Source organism: Mizuhopecten yessoensis, unplaced genomic scaffold, assembly GCF_002113885.1.
Source record: "Mizuhopecten yessoensis strain PY_sf001 unplaced genomic scaffold, ASM211388v2 scaffold2995, whole genome shotgun sequence".
In the NCBI taxonomy this organism is placed as follows: domain Eukaryota; kingdom Metazoa; phylum Mollusca; class Bivalvia; order Pectinida; family Pectinidae; genus Mizuhopecten; species Mizuhopecten yessoensis.
Window position 1 is genome coordinate 972,377 of NW_018404823.1, and position 19,577 is coordinate 991,953.

The following is a 19,577-nucleotide window of genomic DNA, read 5'->3' on the forward strand; positions in this document are numbered from 1 at the left end:
ATTGCTCAAAATCGAAATAACCAAACACATTTTTATACACCGCCATGAAATTGAGGGGTGGGACCCCCGGGGGGCATATAGTGTTATCCTAGTTCGTCCGTCCGTACTGACTTTGGTTTTCCGATATCTCAGCAATAGATTCATGGATGGGGATCAAACTTAGTAGTTATAGGTATGTTTCTCATTCACACTTTACTAACATGCTATTTATACAGCATCTAGATACACCTCATATTTTCTAATAATATGGAGCGGGGGCATGTATGACGCTCCGACATATCTAGTTAAACAAAGGTAAAATAACGTAACCGATAAAGGACAAAGGGATAATAATTAATAAGGATATCAGACGATTTTAATCAATTTATTTGTGACTTTTTGGTAAGCATTTAACAAACGGTATGATGTAACAAAATAATCACTTTAATTCAACGTTGAAAAGTATACAAAATATAAAATTACTCATGTGAATTCTCAAACAATTCATTACATATAAAAACACCACAAGGAATTATCATCTGAAAATTGAAAAAGGGATTCTCCGATCCTAATGATCGAAAAGGTATTTTCTATATTTTAAATTGGTGTGTATCACTGTACTTTTTGTATGTGTAAATACTGTAAATACTTCATAGACTAAACACATTTGCTTAACAGTATTTCAAAAATGGAACATGAATTAGTTTTATTTTAATATTTGGTATGTGATCGAATGCAATCAATTCCACCATTTTCAGTGAAATTGTGAACAGTCGCAACCCACTACCACGTTAAGCGCGATTTATGCTGTCATCATTACATAAACTATGTCTTTCTTCCGCCTGAAAAAATCCCTACACGCATTATATACTCCAGTTAAATCGTTAAAAGTCTTCCGCTTTCAGTTTTGTTTTTGCGTCTTTTGTTGTTCAATGTTCAACTGACCGCTTCCTGTCAGCCATGGTTACGTAGCAGTGGTACCGACTGATGTATTTTCGTACAATCTACCAGCACTGGTATCAGAAGCCGTATTGGCGTACATTCTTCCAGCTGTGGTATCGGCGTAAGTATGGGGAGGTTCTAGACGAGCTACGTCAATGCTATCGTAAACGGCAGAATCTGACGGTCTGAGGACATGATGGGAGTTCTTTGGTTTACTATCCAATGCCAAACGTCTATTGTGTTGTAAGAAAAGAGACCATCCAAAGTTAATCTTGGCATATAATTAACATATAATTAACATATAATTAATATGTAATTGATATGTAATTGATATTTAACATATACTTAACATACATTTAACATATAATTGATATTTAACATATAACTAACAACATATATTTAACATATAATTAACAACATATTATTGATATTTAACATATATTTAACAAATAATTAACATATAATTGATATTTAACATATAATTGATATTTAACATATAATTAACATATATTTAACATATAATTAACATATAATTGATATTTAACATATAATTGATATTTAACATATAATAAACATATGATTAACAGTTTCACGGCGATTTTCACTAAACTACCAATATTTCTACAGCGAAACTGTCTAGACTACATGTAGAGGGAATAGTTTGAAAGAAACTGATACGACAAATTGAACACAGCAAAATGAAATGAAAAAAAACACATTTTTAACCATGATGCTGATTTTACACGAATTATCATGATCTCATCTCTGATAATGTACAGATAGAGCGGTAAAACATAGTAACAAATTGTCATTGCAGTTGTAATCCGATTCAATTCGATACAATCGGTCTCAACTTATATTTATTTACGTCACAATCAGAAACAAAAATAATATAGCAATGGAAAATATTTTATCAGCCAACAACACTGTTTGTCTTACTTACCTTCGATAGAGGATGACGTTAGCTATTGTTGCCACAGCTGCTATCAACACAACGATGACAATAGGTACTATCACTGTCGCTGTAACAAAGTATACGGATATACTACAATTTTTAATTAATCTTCTACGATGTATAGGTAATTAATCGGTAACCCATATCGCACAGAAAAGTCAACTCTTTTGAAGTTGAATGTTACATGAACATTCCATTAGTTTTCTTACAATAAAACAATGGTAGATCTACACAATATTCAGAAACGGAGCAGTTTTCTGTCCGGAATTCTATATCCCCGATTCTCAACAGAATTGTAGACAAATTGAATAACGTATTAAAGGGCAGAGTTTTGTCGTTGACATTGTCATGATAACTAAGAGCTGTGACCTCAAAGCAGCAAAGAGGTTTTGAATTGTTTATTTTGTATGTCGTAAAGTGTGAAAACAAAGTTATCATGAATACATTTCTTCAAAAATATACTTCTACAGATGTTATATATATTACTGAAGTATGTTTTTTTTGTATATATATTTTTAAGTACTGTTTATATACCTGTTGAAAACACTTCAACTGTTTGTGGAGAACAAATATTCTTGGTACTGCTCTCTGGTATATTGGACGAGCTTATTTGTGTCACTGATACAGAAGATGGCGGTGGCGTCACTCCAGATCCTGTGGATATTGTTATAGCTGTTGATGATGATGTTGTCGCCAATGTTGGCTGTGGAGTCGTCGCGGTTGGTAGTTTGGTCGTTACTTTCTCTGCTGGGAGACAGGAAATATTCCATTTGGTGTTATCTACAAACATAAAAGATGAATAGACGTTAAGTCATTTCTTTCTGTTGTTCACTTGAATTTCCCGCTTTTTTTCATATTCAAGATTTTTTTCATATTGGATACATTTTTATTCCCTTTGATAACGAGACAATAAAGGGGTATTTTTCGTTGTCTATTTGGCATGATGTACAGTGACGAGTGATTTAAAAATGTATTCTATTGGTATTTTCTACTGTACGTCATAACGGCGTGACAGTGAAAACACACCGTAGCTTACTGACAAAAAGACGGCGTCTGTCTGTCTGTCAAGATATCCTGGTATTATAGTAATGACAGCTGTCAATCACGAGAAATTGTCGCTGAATTGAACCACGTTGAATCTTTTTAAAGAAAATAAACCACTTCAGACCTATATCTGCCAGTGTAAACGTTAATGACTTTGCCATTTAAACGACACAAGTAGCGATATCCCATTGTGTTAATTCTCCTATAGGTATACAGACGTTTGATGTACATTGTATGATAGTAAAACAAACGTATCATTGTAATGTACACTGTTAAACCACCGACTTAGATCTAATCTTATTCCGTGGTTAAACGTAATATTCGCATATAGACACGACACTGAATCCATGACGAAATGACTGTGTATAATGATCATTTGTCTGCTTTACCTTATTGTGATTGCAGACAGGATCAAGACACCCCTACCATTATTTTTTTGAATGTCAAAACTTTAATCACCAACGACAAGTTCTGATGAATACATTACATAATGATGATCATATACTATGTTGAACCAAGTGTAATAGAGACAATGTTTATGTTCAATTATAAAGTTTCCCGTTGTCCCGTAGTTTAGAGGTATACAATGCAATTAATTGCTGGTTGTCAGTGCACCGGTGCTGGCCATAGAATTAATTTCTTATGTCAGATATAAGGCTTAGTATATGACCTGTCGGGGTCGGGGGATGCTGAACTGCATTTCATTTATATTTGCACCTGATAATGATGTGATATGATATTACACTGTATCCATGTTATTTGCCAGTCTCAGATCAGGCCTTTGAGCTAGGCACACGTCTATGTTAACCATTGAGGACTAAAACAACAGTTAACACAACGATTGGTGTTTATTATTTGTATCCGAGAGACTTGGAGGGTAACAAACAAAATAGTCCTAATGTCTTACTCAATGGTTGTTCACAATGTAGTGATGATATTAATGCTACTATACGTAAACAAGTATCAGTCTTTATCACTGATACAAAGAGATTCTTTAACCACATTAGTTGTTACTGTACTATGTAAAACAATTAATCTTGCTTTCTATAAAAATAGTTATTATGATATAAATGTTTGAATTTGTAATTTAAAACTAAATTGTCTGTGGGAGTTACTCCCCTTTCGTCACTATTTCTGTGGCTACTCCTATTTGGCTAGAAGAGGACAAATATATAATATAGGCAAAGCCTGTTGTCCAATTTTTTTGAATTTTCCAAAAACATTTGCCGAAATGAAATGAAAATGACAGTGCATTTAGGCATAAAACACGAATCTGTATGATTCACACTGATGAGTCGCAAGACTCAAAGTTAATAAAGAACTTGAACTTGAACTTGAACTTTAAAATTAAAAACAACAGTCCTGATAGCACACATATAGTAGGCTACGCTAGCTGACTTTTAGTGTGTTTTACATGTAAGCGTCATTGTGACTTCCTGTTTATATCACTGACCTGTTTCCAATAGAATACAGTATCCGGATTACCACGGACTGCTGTCTTCTGTCCTGGACAAAATAAATTCCAACGAACTCCTTTTTCCGAAATATATTGTATCCGACATTAAACACTCAAACCCCAGAGGGTCGTTTTCCGGTGATTCCATGCTGAGCACACTGCCACAATTTCTATTTTGTTCAAGTTTATAAGCCCTTCCAACACTAACAAGATAACTGGATGTGATGTATTGTCTTGCGGTACAGGTACAGCTGTTTACATCCGGGGCCCCTGTGTCATATGTATCTATGACTACACGTCGTGTGCTCATACTTCCGCTCTGGCACATCCTGATCACTGTTGATGTTTAAAAAGAATGTAATATTATTACAGCATATTTTACGTGCAGTTTTGCGATACAACATTATAAATGTATACCTTATGATTGTTATATTACAATCAAAATGTCAATCAAGACCCAGGTAAAACATGTTGTAAAATATATATTGAAATTCATGGGATCAAATCCTTTCAGTTTGACAGTTGATAATAATTCTGTATTAAGATCAACATCTCCCACCCTTTGTATGCATGTCAAGATAGATAGTTTGTTATGGAATTAAGTTTTCATTGTTCCGTAAAGTTACTGACGACACACGAGAAGTGAAGTATGTACATATGAAACTATAACAGTGTACCTTACCCTAGGCATATCCTTACACCTTTCTAAGAGAGTGCGAATGCAGCATAAGGGGGTTATATATTATATATACATGAGCGAAAGTAACGATCGGCGAACACGATTTAATGTTACTGATGACAAAAATTGATGGAGCCAAAATAATGAGAAGTTTTGCAGTATACATTATATATCTCTAAAATTCCATATAGAAAAAGGCTTTTGAGCTGTCGTACAGCTTATATATATATATATTGCACCTCAAAATGGTTCCATTCATAATAAAACATTTCAACGATCAAGATAGGATAGGCAAATAGGCATTTTATCGACTGTGTGGTATTAGCAGGCGGTTACGGAGATCACTGAGATGTGTATAATTATATTTATTTACCTTCGATGTTTTCGGATGCTGCAGCTTCTGAACATATCGTGCACTGTACACCTGGAAATAAACAGAAAAAGTGAACAAGAAATTTGATTGTTGCTGAAGTACTTAATCGATCATTTTTTTTTTACATTTTTCTGCAAGACATGCTTAATTTAAAATCGAATAAACCATCTTTTAACATTGACACTATCCACGTAATCATGCATTCGTATATTACTGTATTTTCATTTTAGCAGTTGATTTCTTACTTTTCTAGATCATGCTAATCATTATTCGTTTTATTTAATCTTTCATTATTAGCTCTTTTGTTCGTTTATTTTTCGGTTCGTCCCTTTCTTCGCTAATTCACTATACATGCTCAATTTGTCAAACAATAACGATGCATACTTGTAAGAGCTCCATCGTATGGCTTAGGCTAGGGACACATGATACAGTATTCACTATTGAGTTTTCCTGGTGATCGGTCAAATATTGGTGAAATTCATCAGTTTGATCGTACGCAGAACAAATAATACAATATCTCAGCGTGTAATCAAAAACCTATGAATGTTTGCACAATTGACAAAAATGTATTTTGTTATACACAACGGATGTAAAAAGTCCTATAATTATATTTTCATCTCAGAAAAGCAGTTCAGGTTACCTCCACCCCATATTTGTGCATTTTAAAGTCCCCAGTACCAGATTTTGCTGATTTAACGATTAATACAAAAAGTAATGATGGCTAACATAGGTATCTTTTTCAAATGCATGTGTGCCTTTAAAATTGATCATTATATTTGACATTTAGTAAACTCCTGTTGTATTAGATCAAAATGAGATTTGAACGTGATTTAAACCTGATAAGAACTGATCCTTAAGAGGAAAAACAAAGCAAGAGAGATGAAAAAAACAACCCAGAATACTGATAGTTTTGCCAGCATCACTCGTTAGTCCTTTTTATTTTCCCAAGGTTATCGTATTTATTTTAGTATAATTTTGCCTTAATTGTTTCTAAAATAAATACTTGGCCACATGACATTTTATTTAATATGAAATCGTCTTGGTGATATACTATTTCTGGTGCTGCTTCACGATTTAATGTTTTGCAGATATTAAGAAACGACCAAAAGTGTCAGTATCTACATAAATATAAATATTTTCCTCTTGATAAATTTTACTTGGTGAAGGATTTCTTTAGCTACAATGTATATTTATCACACGGTATTTGCTTTGTGTTCGTGGTTTAATCAAGCTCCCATCTTCAACATGTGACTAGTGAATCGTTCGGTTTCAAGTGCTTGCGACCCAAAATATAGCAATTTACACAGTTATTGATACGGTGAATATAATATATAAACACCCCTTCAATTACAAGGTGAGACAAACCTATCTTTCTTCTGTCCTTACCGAAGTGTGAATGAGCAGGTCGGGATTAGGCTTTAGGTAGCCTAGGCACTGTGCGGATTTTGCCTTTAAACAACAATTCCGATATGGCAAAATACCAAACATAGCTATGTATATGTAGCTCTGGAGGTGTAGTTCAGAGCTGTATATATATAACTAGTGCAGCACAGACGGCTACTTGGATACAAAAGGTCAAAAGTGTGAAGGAATTCCTGCTTGTGTTGTAGGCTGGTTACTCTTCATTGATTTGATCATATCCATGAACAAATTGAAGCTGACGTCACCGACTGGCAGTTTATTACGTAAACCGCTCTGTTCATTGTATCAGTATCGCCCCAAGGTTAAATCGTTGTTTAGAAAAGATAGAGCTAGGCTTTCGTCTGTCTTTTTTTGTGTTTAATATGTGTATACGACAGTAAGGACATTCGCGCACGGCTATCAAGAACAGCGTTTTAGTTAGCATGCCTGTCTTATTTGGCTAGCGTATCTTAATAATGTCTATATACCCATAAACCTTTCTAGTCAAACAATATGTGTCTATTCCGTTATATTTCAGAGAGTTTGTACTCTACATGATATAGGTTTATTTATGTAAACGCAAGCACTTCGGCGACACAACTATCGAGATTATTTATTTTAAATACAGGCAAATACGTAGGACTGTTATTTAATTGATAATTCTACATTCTTTTTTTTTGAGAATGTTGATCTATTACGTATGATTGTTAATTGAATTACAAAACATTTCTCTTACCGAGAAACAGAAACAAAACGCCATGATTGTGCGATGTTGCGCGACGTTATTTACATAGATCTCTAAATATCTTACGTTTGTAGCAAGTAGCCAATTATTCTTAGAATTAGTTTTTAATAAGTCGACAATTTTTAAACATTTGGTACATTTAACAAATATCAATACTTAATTTATGACTTAACAAAAGGGAAAAAATGCAATATCGACTTCGATCGAACATTTTAGTTTCACAAATGTCAAAAATGACGGAAAATGTTATTTTCTTATTTGTTATCTCGTAAATCTTTCTCTCGTTCCTTTCATTCATTTTTTTTGCTATAGGAAACACTTGAAGCACAGGAGGGAACTCATGCCATTGCTATATTCGTTGCAAAGATATTTTTCATACCGATGTGTGGTATACTGTAGATAAATTTCTCCTCGTCTCTTTCTATTTGAAATATGTCGTATGCCGTTTTGATATGCTAACATTCACTAAGATATCGACGAAAACGGGTACAAGTGTGAAGTAGATATATCCAGCAGATCGTCAAGCTTTCAGAATTGCAGTATGTCAACGAATTGATGAGCCGTTAAGGCGATACATGTACGTCGTATATTATTATGAAGTTTCAAAACGTCAAATCATCATTTCGACTCGACAAACGAGAGCATCAGTTTGTAAAAATAAGCTAATTTTGAGGGGCACAGCATACAAATATTACGAACAATATATTTTTTTTCTCCACAATTGTGTTATTAAGGTAATGCATACATATATCTGGCGCGAAAAAAGTGAACCTTTTTCTACGTTACCCCTGACGTTATACTAGCTACTTAACCAGATGCTCTTCTTTGTCTTGCTAGAAACTCGAATGCCTGACACACACATTAAACCCTTTTTTTCTTATGTATATTTAGCGATTTTTTTGTCTAGTGATTATGGTATAACTATACGAGTTCAGGGGAAACTCTAAGATTAAATTTAGTGACGTTTTATTTGTTTTTACATATGTTGTTAGTTTCAAAAAGACGGTAAACACCTCACTAGAGTTCTAGTGAACAAAAAACTGCTGCACCCATGTATCTTGGAATATATATATTTGTATACTGTATATGTAATGATGACGACGATAGTATGAATTAAATGCAAAGCATTGGTCCAATTAGTCCTAAAGATTATTAATAAATATCAAAATGACAAAAAGGATAGGTGTTTCTATGTGTAACATGATGATGCCTCAATTGGCACGCACGCCAAACGCCATAAAGATACACTGCCAGGAAATGGTTGAAGTAATACTTTAAAATTACATTTTTTCTCTCAGTATTTAACGATATGGATACTTGCGAGTAAATTGTACAAATTAGGTTTCATGTCAAACGGAAAAAGAGATATTTGTGCATATTAACACTTGACCCCTTTGATGCCTATGATGGAATCGAAACATGTCTAAATTCGGTGTAAATGTTAAGACATATATTTCAATTTACAAATCGTCTTAGCAAGTCCTTGCCGCCATCTTTGAACTGTACTAACACCGGATGTGACTGGGTTAGTTTTGGACAGGGTTTAAGTGACGACACTCCAGTTAAAAGACTCGCCGTTGAGTTAGGGTTTAACTGTACTGTCAACTTTGGAGCCACGGCTTAGGTCACACACTTCGCCAAATTTTGTGTCGATCAAGTAAAATATTGTGTTGTCCTTTTTACAATAAGAGATAATTTTATAAATATGTTTTGGAGTATCGACAAAAAACTATTTTTGATTTCTCTACCGCGACGGGAAACATTGTTGTGATTTGAGAGTAACGTAAACAAAAATCCGTATAATCAGTATAATTTGGCAATAAAAAATCTTCATTTTTGTGTATTAAGAGAAATTGTAGACCTATTAGAATGTGCCACATTTGAAGTCTAACTGATTACTGATTGTTATCGTTAACGAGTTGGTAACATTTAGTTGTATCCAGTTATCTTCATGGTTCAAATACATGTAACGTTTGACTAAGTTTATGCAAGCTTTTAGTAGTTAACCTGCATATAACCTTAGAGTATACATTGGTTGACCTTCCAATAGACAGTCATTCTTATACATGGACGTTGTGTATTGTTGTTCATGTACTAATATCGTTGGTGTATATTAAACTTAAAAGCCGGATCATTCTCCGCAGTAATTAAAAACCATGAATTGACCCCACAGAAAATTCTAGTTAATATACAGTCAATTGTAAGTTAGACTTAGACCTACAGCCAGTTCACGTAAAATAATAAATATGCACCTTCTCACCTTTGTAGTAACATAAAAGTGTCCAAATGAAGACCGTTTTCCAGTGTAACATCTTGTCCCTGCTTTGTTGATTGATGCAAGACCGATGGAACACATCATATGACAACTTCACAAAGGTGTGATTGTTTACAACTCTATTTAGGGAGCAGGGTGAGAGGAACCCACATATTATAAATATAGTTTCTGATCAGATGTAAAATTACTGGTCAAGCGGATTGTAACACTTACAACCGATACACTAACGTCTATTTATAGATAATCTGTTATTCTCAACCTCACTGTCCGCTCAGCAGTGCGTGTCGCATCACCAAATCTGTGTATACTTCCCCTACTGCCCCTTTGTTACACACTGTCACATCCCCTCTGGCCTTTTGCCAGTCTATACGTAGCCTGTTTAGATTGGATTTGTCAACTTTGATATGTTAGCTTTCAATTATAAACTAACTTTACATCCGTAACGCATTTGTTGAAAAAAAAAACTACTTGTGACGTCTTTTTCACAGAAATTAGTTGATGTTATTTTTTTGTCAAAGAACAAACGAATCTTTATCGAGAATTCCGTTTGCATTTTATATCTTGACATCAAGACATCTCTGAAAGTATGACGTTTCTGGTTTATGCGCAAATTCCAGGTCAATTTACAACTTCAATAGCACATACTTTAGTCGTCAAAAATGATATTGATAAATTACTTAATATGTATGAAAGAAGTTGATGTGGGAAGCAATGGTGTGTTGTATCGGTCTGTTTCCACAGCTACGTTGGTAAAAAGAAATGTCTACTGATGTTTAGTATGACCATTGTGATTCTGAAGACAAATAAATTTGTTAAATATGGCAAGTTGGGATATACATGTATTTTCTGAATCATTTTGAAGAGACAGAAATCGTTATTCTAGTTCAAGTTAAAAATCAATGATGTATTGGAGATGTTAACAAAATAAGATACACAATGCATTGTATAATATTTTACATCACCGTTGAATCACTGATCAAAGGACGTTTATGAGTATCACGAATGCTTTATTAAGTGGGCTATAAGTACATAAACGAAATCAATGATGCAGAAGAGTAACCGCGGTGAAAGGTTGACCGGATCATACAATCAGATTAGCGTCACCATGTTAGGGCCTATTTGTACTAGGTAGTTATACGTTAGGATTATGGGTGTGTCAAGTAACAAAAGACATACTGAGCGGTAATACTGCACGCTTTCATGCTGCAGAAGGTTCTGTATTACACATACAAATGTAGCTTTTCTTTTTTTACACCAATGGAAATCTGATGTCACCTTTCCGTTCTGATGGTCAACAAGTGTGGTTCATCAATTGACTTTCAGCGTATTGATCATAGATACGAGATAATGAGGAGTACAATTAGCAGACAAAATAATTTACAAATGTGTATTTATATAACATTTCTTTTATTTGATTATAATGATACACTGTACCACATTTACGTGTTGATCTGACGTCACAGATATATCTTAACATACCGAAGCTCACTCATAGATCTATTTTTTACTGGGAAATGCTCGCCGTAGTTTAACTTTTGCCTATTTCTACCTTTGTAACGATGGCGAAGTTATCATGACAGCGGATATGTTTCACCGTATATCATTTATAGTAAATACATCTTAAAGCGAAAATATCACCGAGTTTAAAAGGATGTTACCAGTGAACGACTAATACCTAAATAGGCTGCAGTTTCCCGTTGTACAATTTGCCCTTTCTCTACGAAGTCATATACGGATATACGGGTGGTATTGTTATTTAAAGTTACTGTGCCATGATGTGATATACATTCCAAAGTGATACAGCAAAAGGGGATGGAAGGATTGAAATAATTACCTACTCTACCATCCTGTGTTTGGTGTTGAATGATACCTGTCTGACCTAGGTGTAACAGGAAAATATTCAAATTAAAGGTTAACATACGACATTCGTGAACTGTACAAAGGAGTGATACATGATGTCGACAAGGAAATTTGATTCCGGAATTAATTAGTTTTACGCTTGAGAGGCAGTTAAATGTTCAGCAAAAATAAATATTCGAGAAAATTGTTCGATATCCGAATAAACAAGTATTCCAACAAACAGAAAAACACATACTTATTGACAAAGGTTAATACACACAGTACAGATAACAATCATCTTCATTCCAATTAACACATTTATACTTGGTAGTCACTTACAAACAGGTATCATGCTATTTGAGAGTCCGAACATTTACTACAGTATCTGATACAAAATATAATAACAAAACATTAATAAAAAAATCTGAGAATAGGATTTGTGTAAGGATACCTACTTTGATACTGTCCCTTAAACGAATACAAACATAATGACATTTATTTTTAAAACCTTCACAATTTCAAATAAGAATACATACAGGTACATGTATTATCTGATGAAAAGTAAAGATATGTGAATAGAAGTAGCACTAATGATGTACAAATACTTGAACATTCACCACAGATACTCATGATCGATTCACATTTATTAATTAATAGTTTTTCGTTGGACAAGACCGTACTATGTATACGGGATGCATCAGCATAAAATATGGATCAATGATCAATAGTTTAACTTGAAGGACAAAAGATGTGTCCTGTCCTGGAAGATAAGTTGGTTAGAAATATGTCACACCTTTATCAAAACAATAGATAATTCAATTGTAGTTGTTCATACATGCAATAACCCCTCTTCAATTTGGGATACAGCTTTAGTGGGATTAGACCAGGGATTAACCGTTGATTAAGTCACTCAGTTGGTAAAAGCGAACGTATTTTGAAATGAAGACACGGGTTCGAATCCAAGTCTCACACCGTCGTCAAATTGTTACTTTTCAGAACATTATTGTTGGGATCATTCGTTCATTTTTCCCGTTTTCATTTTATACTTTCTAACAGTTTTGCTATGCAGAGATTTCCTTTCAGAAATGATACAAGTTAGTGTTATGCCAGCAAACTATCTTATTCAATGCTGCAATTTTTGACATTGGTGTTGTAATCCTTAAATGCTATAATCTAAAACTAAATGATCTCCACTGGTTTTAGACGCTTTGTTTTTATAAATATGTAAATAAACACACCATATGTCAATTTAAAGATAAACGTGAAGAACTGACGTATCTGGATATTCAATGATATTGGCATAGCTTCATTTGATCGTGTTTGGTGAGTGTCATTAAACAATTTTATCAGATATGTGTTTTCCCCTTCTCTTGGTTGTGCAGTGTCTTTATTCTGTACATGCTCCAGCTACATACAGAAGACTGATATGGTATTTGTTGGAAAGAAAGACTTCCAATGCTTTACAAAATCTAGATTTTAGATGTTCTTTGCTGTTCGGCGCATCAATGACAGTTCTTCTGTGCCATCTATGGATTTGAGACACTGGTGCTTGCCGTCGTATTTGCGTACATTCCCCCAGCATTGGTACCGGCTGCCGTATTGGTGTACATTCTCCCAGCATTGGTATCGGCGTAAGTGTTGGGAGGTTCTAGGCGATCTACGTCAATGCTATCGTAAACGACGGAAACTGACAACTGAAGGTCATGATGTGTGTTCTTTGGTTCCTTATCGAGTGCCAAACGTCTGTTGTGTGATCAAGAAAGAAAACAAAACATAGTTCATTAAAGAATAATACTTACCTTTTCACGCTGAAATATAGCAGTACTGTTACATTTTCAGGCAAAATATTGTCGTTATTAAAGGGTTTAAAAGTGTATAGAGGTGAAGTATTAAAGGAATTGCGTATATTACAGGAATGCAATATAATATCATTGTGTCGGTGCAAACGGTTTCGACAATATCAAGTATCATTATGACAAAACTTTAATGAAAAAAGTGAGAAAATAAACAAACAAGAAACCAAATCCAAAAACCGAAAACAAACCAAAACAAAATCAAAACAGAAATTAAAATCATGTAATGGCGCTGGTATTATATTGATGCATAGTTATGAAAGAATTATTAAATGCAATACAGATACTTTGCAAAGCTTTCCTGAATTATTTAACCGTCGTCGATCTGATCATGTATGCATCGAACGATACATTGCCGAAACCGCATGTGGTTTTTTTTATCTATGAATTTATTCATCTCGATAAAATAAGTTCAGATAAACATTTTCTCGTGGAAAAAAAAGATGAAACGATAATGATAAAAACAAAATAAGACGATATTTCACAGAGAGGTATGTATTAAGCTTACCTTCGATATAGGATCACATTTGCTATTGTTGTCACAGCTGCTATTAACACAACGATGACAATAGGTACAACCACAGTCGCTGCAATATATAATGCATATAAACAAAGTTAATAACAAAAATCATGGCTAAAAAATTACTTAGCACCTAATTTGAAAAGAAATTTGCTAAAGATGTCGATAGAATTGATCTTTTGCCAATTTGAATGTTACATTTTAATTGCATGCAATTTCTTAATCAAAATTAAAAATTAATAATGAAGGACTCGACTTTTTTCTATTATTCATATTTCTGTGTTATTCATTATTTACGCATTTCATTTTTATCCAAAGTTATTGCATCATTGCGATATCATTAAGATTTATATACCTGTTGAAAACACTTCAACTGTTTGTGGAGAACAATTTCGTTCGGGACTACTTCCCGGTGGATTGGACGAGCTTGTTTGTGTCACTGATACAGAAGATATCGTGGGTTTTGTAGTTGTTGGTCTTGTTGTTGATGTTGGTCTTGTTATTATTGACGATGAGGTTGTTGTCGAAGTCTTTGTCATTGCGATTGGTGGAAGACAGGAAATATTCCAACTGATGGCATCTATAGATTAAAGAATCGATGGAACTTGAGTACATTTTAGTCGTGGAATTTGTTTACCAAAATTCGTAAGACAATAAACAGTTACTTTACATATCAGGACATTGTTTTAATCCTCATTGAAAGGTGAGTGTATCAAACAATTGAATCATGTTATTTGGTTGAAATTAAATTTCGTTAAGCTCGACAACATCTGTCCTAAAATAGCCCATGATTTAACATAATAACATAGACTTCACGATGTAAGTAACGACATTATGCCCTGAAGTAAATTTCAGACGCATTACTGTTACTATGACTATACAGACATTTTGATAGCTTCATATAAAAGAAGTACAACTGGAATAATAAAACACACAGATAAGCATAATGAACATATTCATGAAATAAACACTATCGATTCCGTCGTAACCAAGAACATTAGCAGTAAGTAATACAAAATCATTGGATGCCCGGTAAAATAAGATACAGCTTAGTCGACCACACGCAAGCAGCTGTAGCGATATTGTAAATGTATTTTGATTATTGTAAAAAATGTATAGTAACACCCACCTGTGTCTAAAAGAATACAGTATCCATATTTCCAAGGTTCGGTGCGTGTCGTCCTGGACAATATAAACTCAAACGAATTCCATTTTTTACGATAGACTACGTCCGGCCATTTACAATCAAAGCTAACGGAGTCTGTTTGAGATGATTGCACATTGAGTGTACTGCCACAATTTGCTTCTTGATCAACTGTATACGACCTGCCAAAGCTGACAATATCACTTAATCTTTTATTTGGTCTTGCGGTACAGGTACAGCTGAACACATCCGGGTCTCCTGTATCATATGTATCTATGACTACACGTTGTGTATTTATACTGCCGCTCTGACACATCTTGATCACTGTTGATGAAGTAAAAGAAGAAATCAAATTGATGAAATAACTGTGTCTTATATGTTCAATGTTGTGAATGTCAAAGGTTTTGTCACGTTACAATCTATTAAATGTTTTAATGGTGACGCCACAATCACAATTACAAACCAAACGTGGTTAAAACATACAATAGTATGCAAATTGCCACTGCGCAATAAAACACACATTTCATATTCAAAAAGACAAACAAATGTACTAAAATTGCTTCTTTATCATACAATATAATGGTATTTCCGCATGATAATAGACTAAAAAATGATTTTCTTGGGATGTTAATATAAACCGATTTTTTTAAAAATACAATGTACACTGATCTTAATGTTATCAACATTTTAGTGTATCTAAAGTCTAATCAAATCTGTTAAACATATCCCTTTAAACAATACATACATATACCTGTTTATCATATACGACAATACTATTTAATAAAAAAATGCACAAAGGGCAAAGGAGAATATCATTGCATTCAGTTTGTCAAACTTCCGAAAAAACTTTGTAAGAGAGGATTGACATGGTTAAAACTATTTTACGAATAATTTCCTAATCAGAGAAGTATCGGCAAATTTGAAAAATACGTTTGAAGCTGATACAAATTTTAAATACATACTTTGAAACTGATCCATTCTTTATGCAATAGTATCTGCTATGGTGATAAATATAATAGACTTTTAAGTGAAACAAATTCCCCGTCTCGTTGTCCTTAAACGAGAGGGCGGACTCAACATAGGCCGAACAAAATGTTAGACATAAAATTATCAACATAGGGCGAAACAGCCTGAGGGCCAAAAATTGACAAGGCGAAAACAATTTGCTATTTACAACAATCAGCTGTGTGACCGTCAGTTAAGCCTTTCTTTAGTTGTTTATCCCTGACTTCATTGAAGTATTATTTAATATCCCTTTGTCCATACGTGCGTTTATGCATCTACAGAATATATCATGGACCCCACGATAGAATTTAAATATGTATTTACACCAAACTATGGTGAAATCACATTCTATAACTGCTTGATTTGGGTGGTCAGATGTCAAGGTTTAAGTGTCGGAGTCTACTCCTGACTCATTTAGAAGTAAGGCGTGTGTTCAATATTGATAAGAAATCACTTAAAGAGTAAAAATTATAATTATTAATATCGCGATAATATTGAGGTTTGTATCTGGTTACGATTTTGGTGATCATCGGTGAAGGTTAACGGGTCAAAGGTCACAGTTGATAGCACGTTCACCTTGTTTCTAATTAAACATATTTTATTGCTTTAAATGATTTGACCGGCTACACGTTTTAACAGCATTACAACAGCCATTTCTTCAATAGTTATATCCAGTCGGTATTAATTCTTCAGGATTTTTTTATAAGCGAGATTTTCTCGAAAGAGTCATTATCCTGTTGTGTAAATTCCCGACGTCTTCAATAAAATTCTTTGCATTCCGAATAGATATCTTTGCCATTTTTACGAAATTAAACAGCATAAAACATTAAGTGATAGATATTATGGTTTGATCAAAATGTTATTGGCTGTGTGTAGTAGATTCCGTTAGCTTTATTATATCATTGCCAATGTTTTACAATTTCTTGTATTATACATATATATATATATATTTTACTCAAGATTACCTTTATAAAATTTCGTAAAAAATCTGTGAATTTTCCTGTTATGTTTACATTTTATAATGAAAACTATTGTTAAGCTACCGTAAAGCCAACCATACCTTGGACTAGTCCATGTTTTGTTAGTTCGGTTTAAAGGCGTAACATATACTGCGTGTACAATATGTTAATGTACATTTTTTGGGTAATATGATTCTGCTGTGACATACATATTTAGGTATACCTGTTTAAACAAGAGTTGTGTTAGTATACATTATTTACCTTCGATGTTTTCCAATGCTGCAGCTTCTGAACATACCGTACACTGTACCCCTGGAAATAAACAGACAAATTAACACTAAATTCAATTATTTCTTTGTTTCCAAAGGCTACACCGACATTTTGAATCAAAGGAGTCATTATCAATTTTTGTTTCTTCTACATAGGGTTCTAAAGGGCTTTCTTGTCTTCAGGGAACCACCCGGAAATTTGCCTCTAGTTCACAAAAGTTATTTATGTATTTTATATCTTTAGCTGTTCAGTGGGTTATTTTGTCATTTTCTTCAGATTACTGTTAAGCGGTTATATTTCGCTTGGGTTTTAATTTCGCTATATTCGCACTAATATCCGCAAATTCTTAACACAAGTGAATTTATCAAAAAATGTTAACCACTTTTACGGACCTTATCAGAACATGTTGAAAATACTTACAACCCAACGCTGTTATGCCAGCTTAAATGAACTCAAATCAGATTATCACCTGACAACTTTGCAGTCCATGCAACAACAACATTTATATATAAGTGGCCACAGTATATGTACAGTATGTGTACACAGTAGGTGATTAATTGATCACAGATTACTTTTACAAAGGTACATACACATTTGATTTTCTTTCGAGTGAAGTCACTGGCGGATGACGACGCTCGAGATCAGTTTTATAAAAATAAAGAGGACTCAACGTTGTATCATGTTGTTTAAACTAAATTAGTGGAAAATGGATCACATACCACAGAGTATCAACGAAGGATTGGGCCCACATGGGAAGGAAAATGAGGTCCAACTCGTGAGCTAAACTGCTCTTTACGTAAATATGGATGTGTTTAAGCTCAATTTGGTCAAAGGCATCTATAATCAAGAACTCAGCGAAACATAGTAGACAAAAGACACCGGGGAGGAACCTACTAATTGTAACAGGATATATATATAACATTATGTCATGATGCCTAAATTTTGCCTGTTCTCTGCTCATATGTTTCCCCTTTTTATATGCTAGGTAAAGAACACTGGAGCTACTGGGACCTCAGATTCCTTAAAATCTTTGTTATATCAATATTGTATATAGCTGGTGTGTGCTTTCCAACAAGCATCGACTCCAAGGAAAATCAGCTAGTGTATTGTTCTCGCATATATAGGGAACAGGAAAGCTGGACACTATTCCTCGTCAGCAGTCAATGCAGTGCCTAGTAAGGTACCGTTAGCATATCGGAATGAACGAATATACTGTAGCTCTCTTAGTTCACTATCAGGTCGGGTAAAACATTAATGTGTACATACTCACCTCTAAAGTAACACAACAGTATCCCAATACCAACACCTCCCCAATGTATCATCATGTCTCTGCTGATACTGATCGAACACAGTCAATAGAACATAACGGTATAACAGCTTACTGAGACGTGATTGCTTACACTCAGTTTAGAACGAGCGTGAGAAAAGGCTATGTACAAATCGTGTGGTTCCTTTAAAAATGTTGTATTACTGGTTCAACGAATTTTACAACTGACATCCGGGACAGTCATCAACATAGTGTGTGTTTATAGAAAGTCACCGTCTACGCCTCTGTCAGTTCAGTAGTGCGTTTCGTTTTTATAATACCTGTTTTATTTTTTAACACAATCCTTCCTTCTGGCATATGTTTCATACACGAGTGCATGCAATGAAGCTTAAACTTAAGAGAAAGTTAAAACCACACATCCTTATATTGGCATACGGCCAATCTACATGTAGACCGTTCCCTGTATCAACTTCGATGATTTAATAGATTTTATGTATGGATAAGGGATATAAAACATAACTGTTTATACCTTTAAAAAGGATGACGTGAAGCGGAATTGAAATCAAGTATCTAAAACACCTCTTTTGTTTTTACTAATTTAAGAGTTGATTAACAGATATTAAATGAAAAATAAAATTCAGCAAAACAGATGAAAATAACGTAAACGTGCGACGATAGGCTGTCATCTCAATGTCTTTGGATGGTGACGTCATGTCTATGAAGGACATATTTATCATGGGAAATCTTCATCTGACATGGCTAGCTATGTAAGGTTATAACCATGTTATTTGGAGTTGATACATGTACTTATACCAATAGGAGTTGGTATATATGTAATTTCATTTTGATTGTATATTATTTAACATTATAA

The 19,577-nt window shown here is 34.0% G+C and overlaps 1 protein-coding gene and 1 long non-coding RNA gene across 3 annotated transcripts; both read right to left on the reverse strand.

Moving 5' to 3' along the window:
* Positions 1 to 354: 354 nt before the first annotated feature.
* Positions 355 to 10,146, reverse strand: LOC110446759. Its single transcript, XR_002462500.1, has 6 exons — positions 9,835 to 10,146; positions 5,429 to 5,479; positions 4,374 to 4,712; positions 2,411 to 2,656; positions 1,865 to 1,943; positions 355 to 1,154 (listed from the first exon to the last, which is right to left on the reverse strand). It is a non-coding gene; the product is annotated as an uncharacterized LOC110446759 (long non-coding RNA).
* A 1,091-nt stretch (positions 10,147 to 11,237) lies between these two features.
* Positions 11,238 to 18,983, reverse strand: LOC110446782. Of its 2 annotated transcripts, XM_021492100.1 has the most exons (7): positions 18,865 to 18,983; positions 18,710 to 18,800; positions 17,431 to 17,481; positions 15,191 to 15,529; positions 14,417 to 14,641; positions 14,050 to 14,128; positions 11,238 to 13,431 (listed from the first exon to the last, which is right to left on the reverse strand). In XM_021492100.1, the coding sequence occupies exons 2-7, from the start codon at positions 18,762 to 18,764 to the stop codon at positions 13,215 to 13,217; spliced, it is 966 nt and encodes a 321-aa protein (XP_021347775.1). In that variant the 5' UTR covers positions 18,765 to 18,800; positions 18,865 to 18,983; the 3' UTR covers positions 11,238 to 13,214. The 2 variants fall into 2 exon arrangements, with proteins under 2 accessions (XP_021347775.1, XP_021347774.1); XM_021492099.1 differs by having other exon boundaries at positions 18,710 to 18,983.
* Between the last annotated feature and the right edge of the window lie 594 nt (positions 18,984 to 19,577).

Bases quoted from the DNA above. Each gene is read 5' to 3' on its own strand.
- LOC110446782 (XM_021492100.1), bottom strand. From the start codon at position 18,764: ATGATGATACATTGGGGAGGTGTTGGTATTGGGATACTGTTGTGTTAC. The intron at 17,482-18,709 runs GTGAGTATGTAC...GTTTATTTCCAG, and splicing joins ACTGTTGTGTTACTTTAGAG to GGGTACAGTGTACGGTATGT. The intron at 13,432-14,049 runs GTAAGCTTAATA...ATCACACAACAG, and splicing joins AATGTGATCCTATATCGAAG to ACGTTTGGCACTCGATAAGG.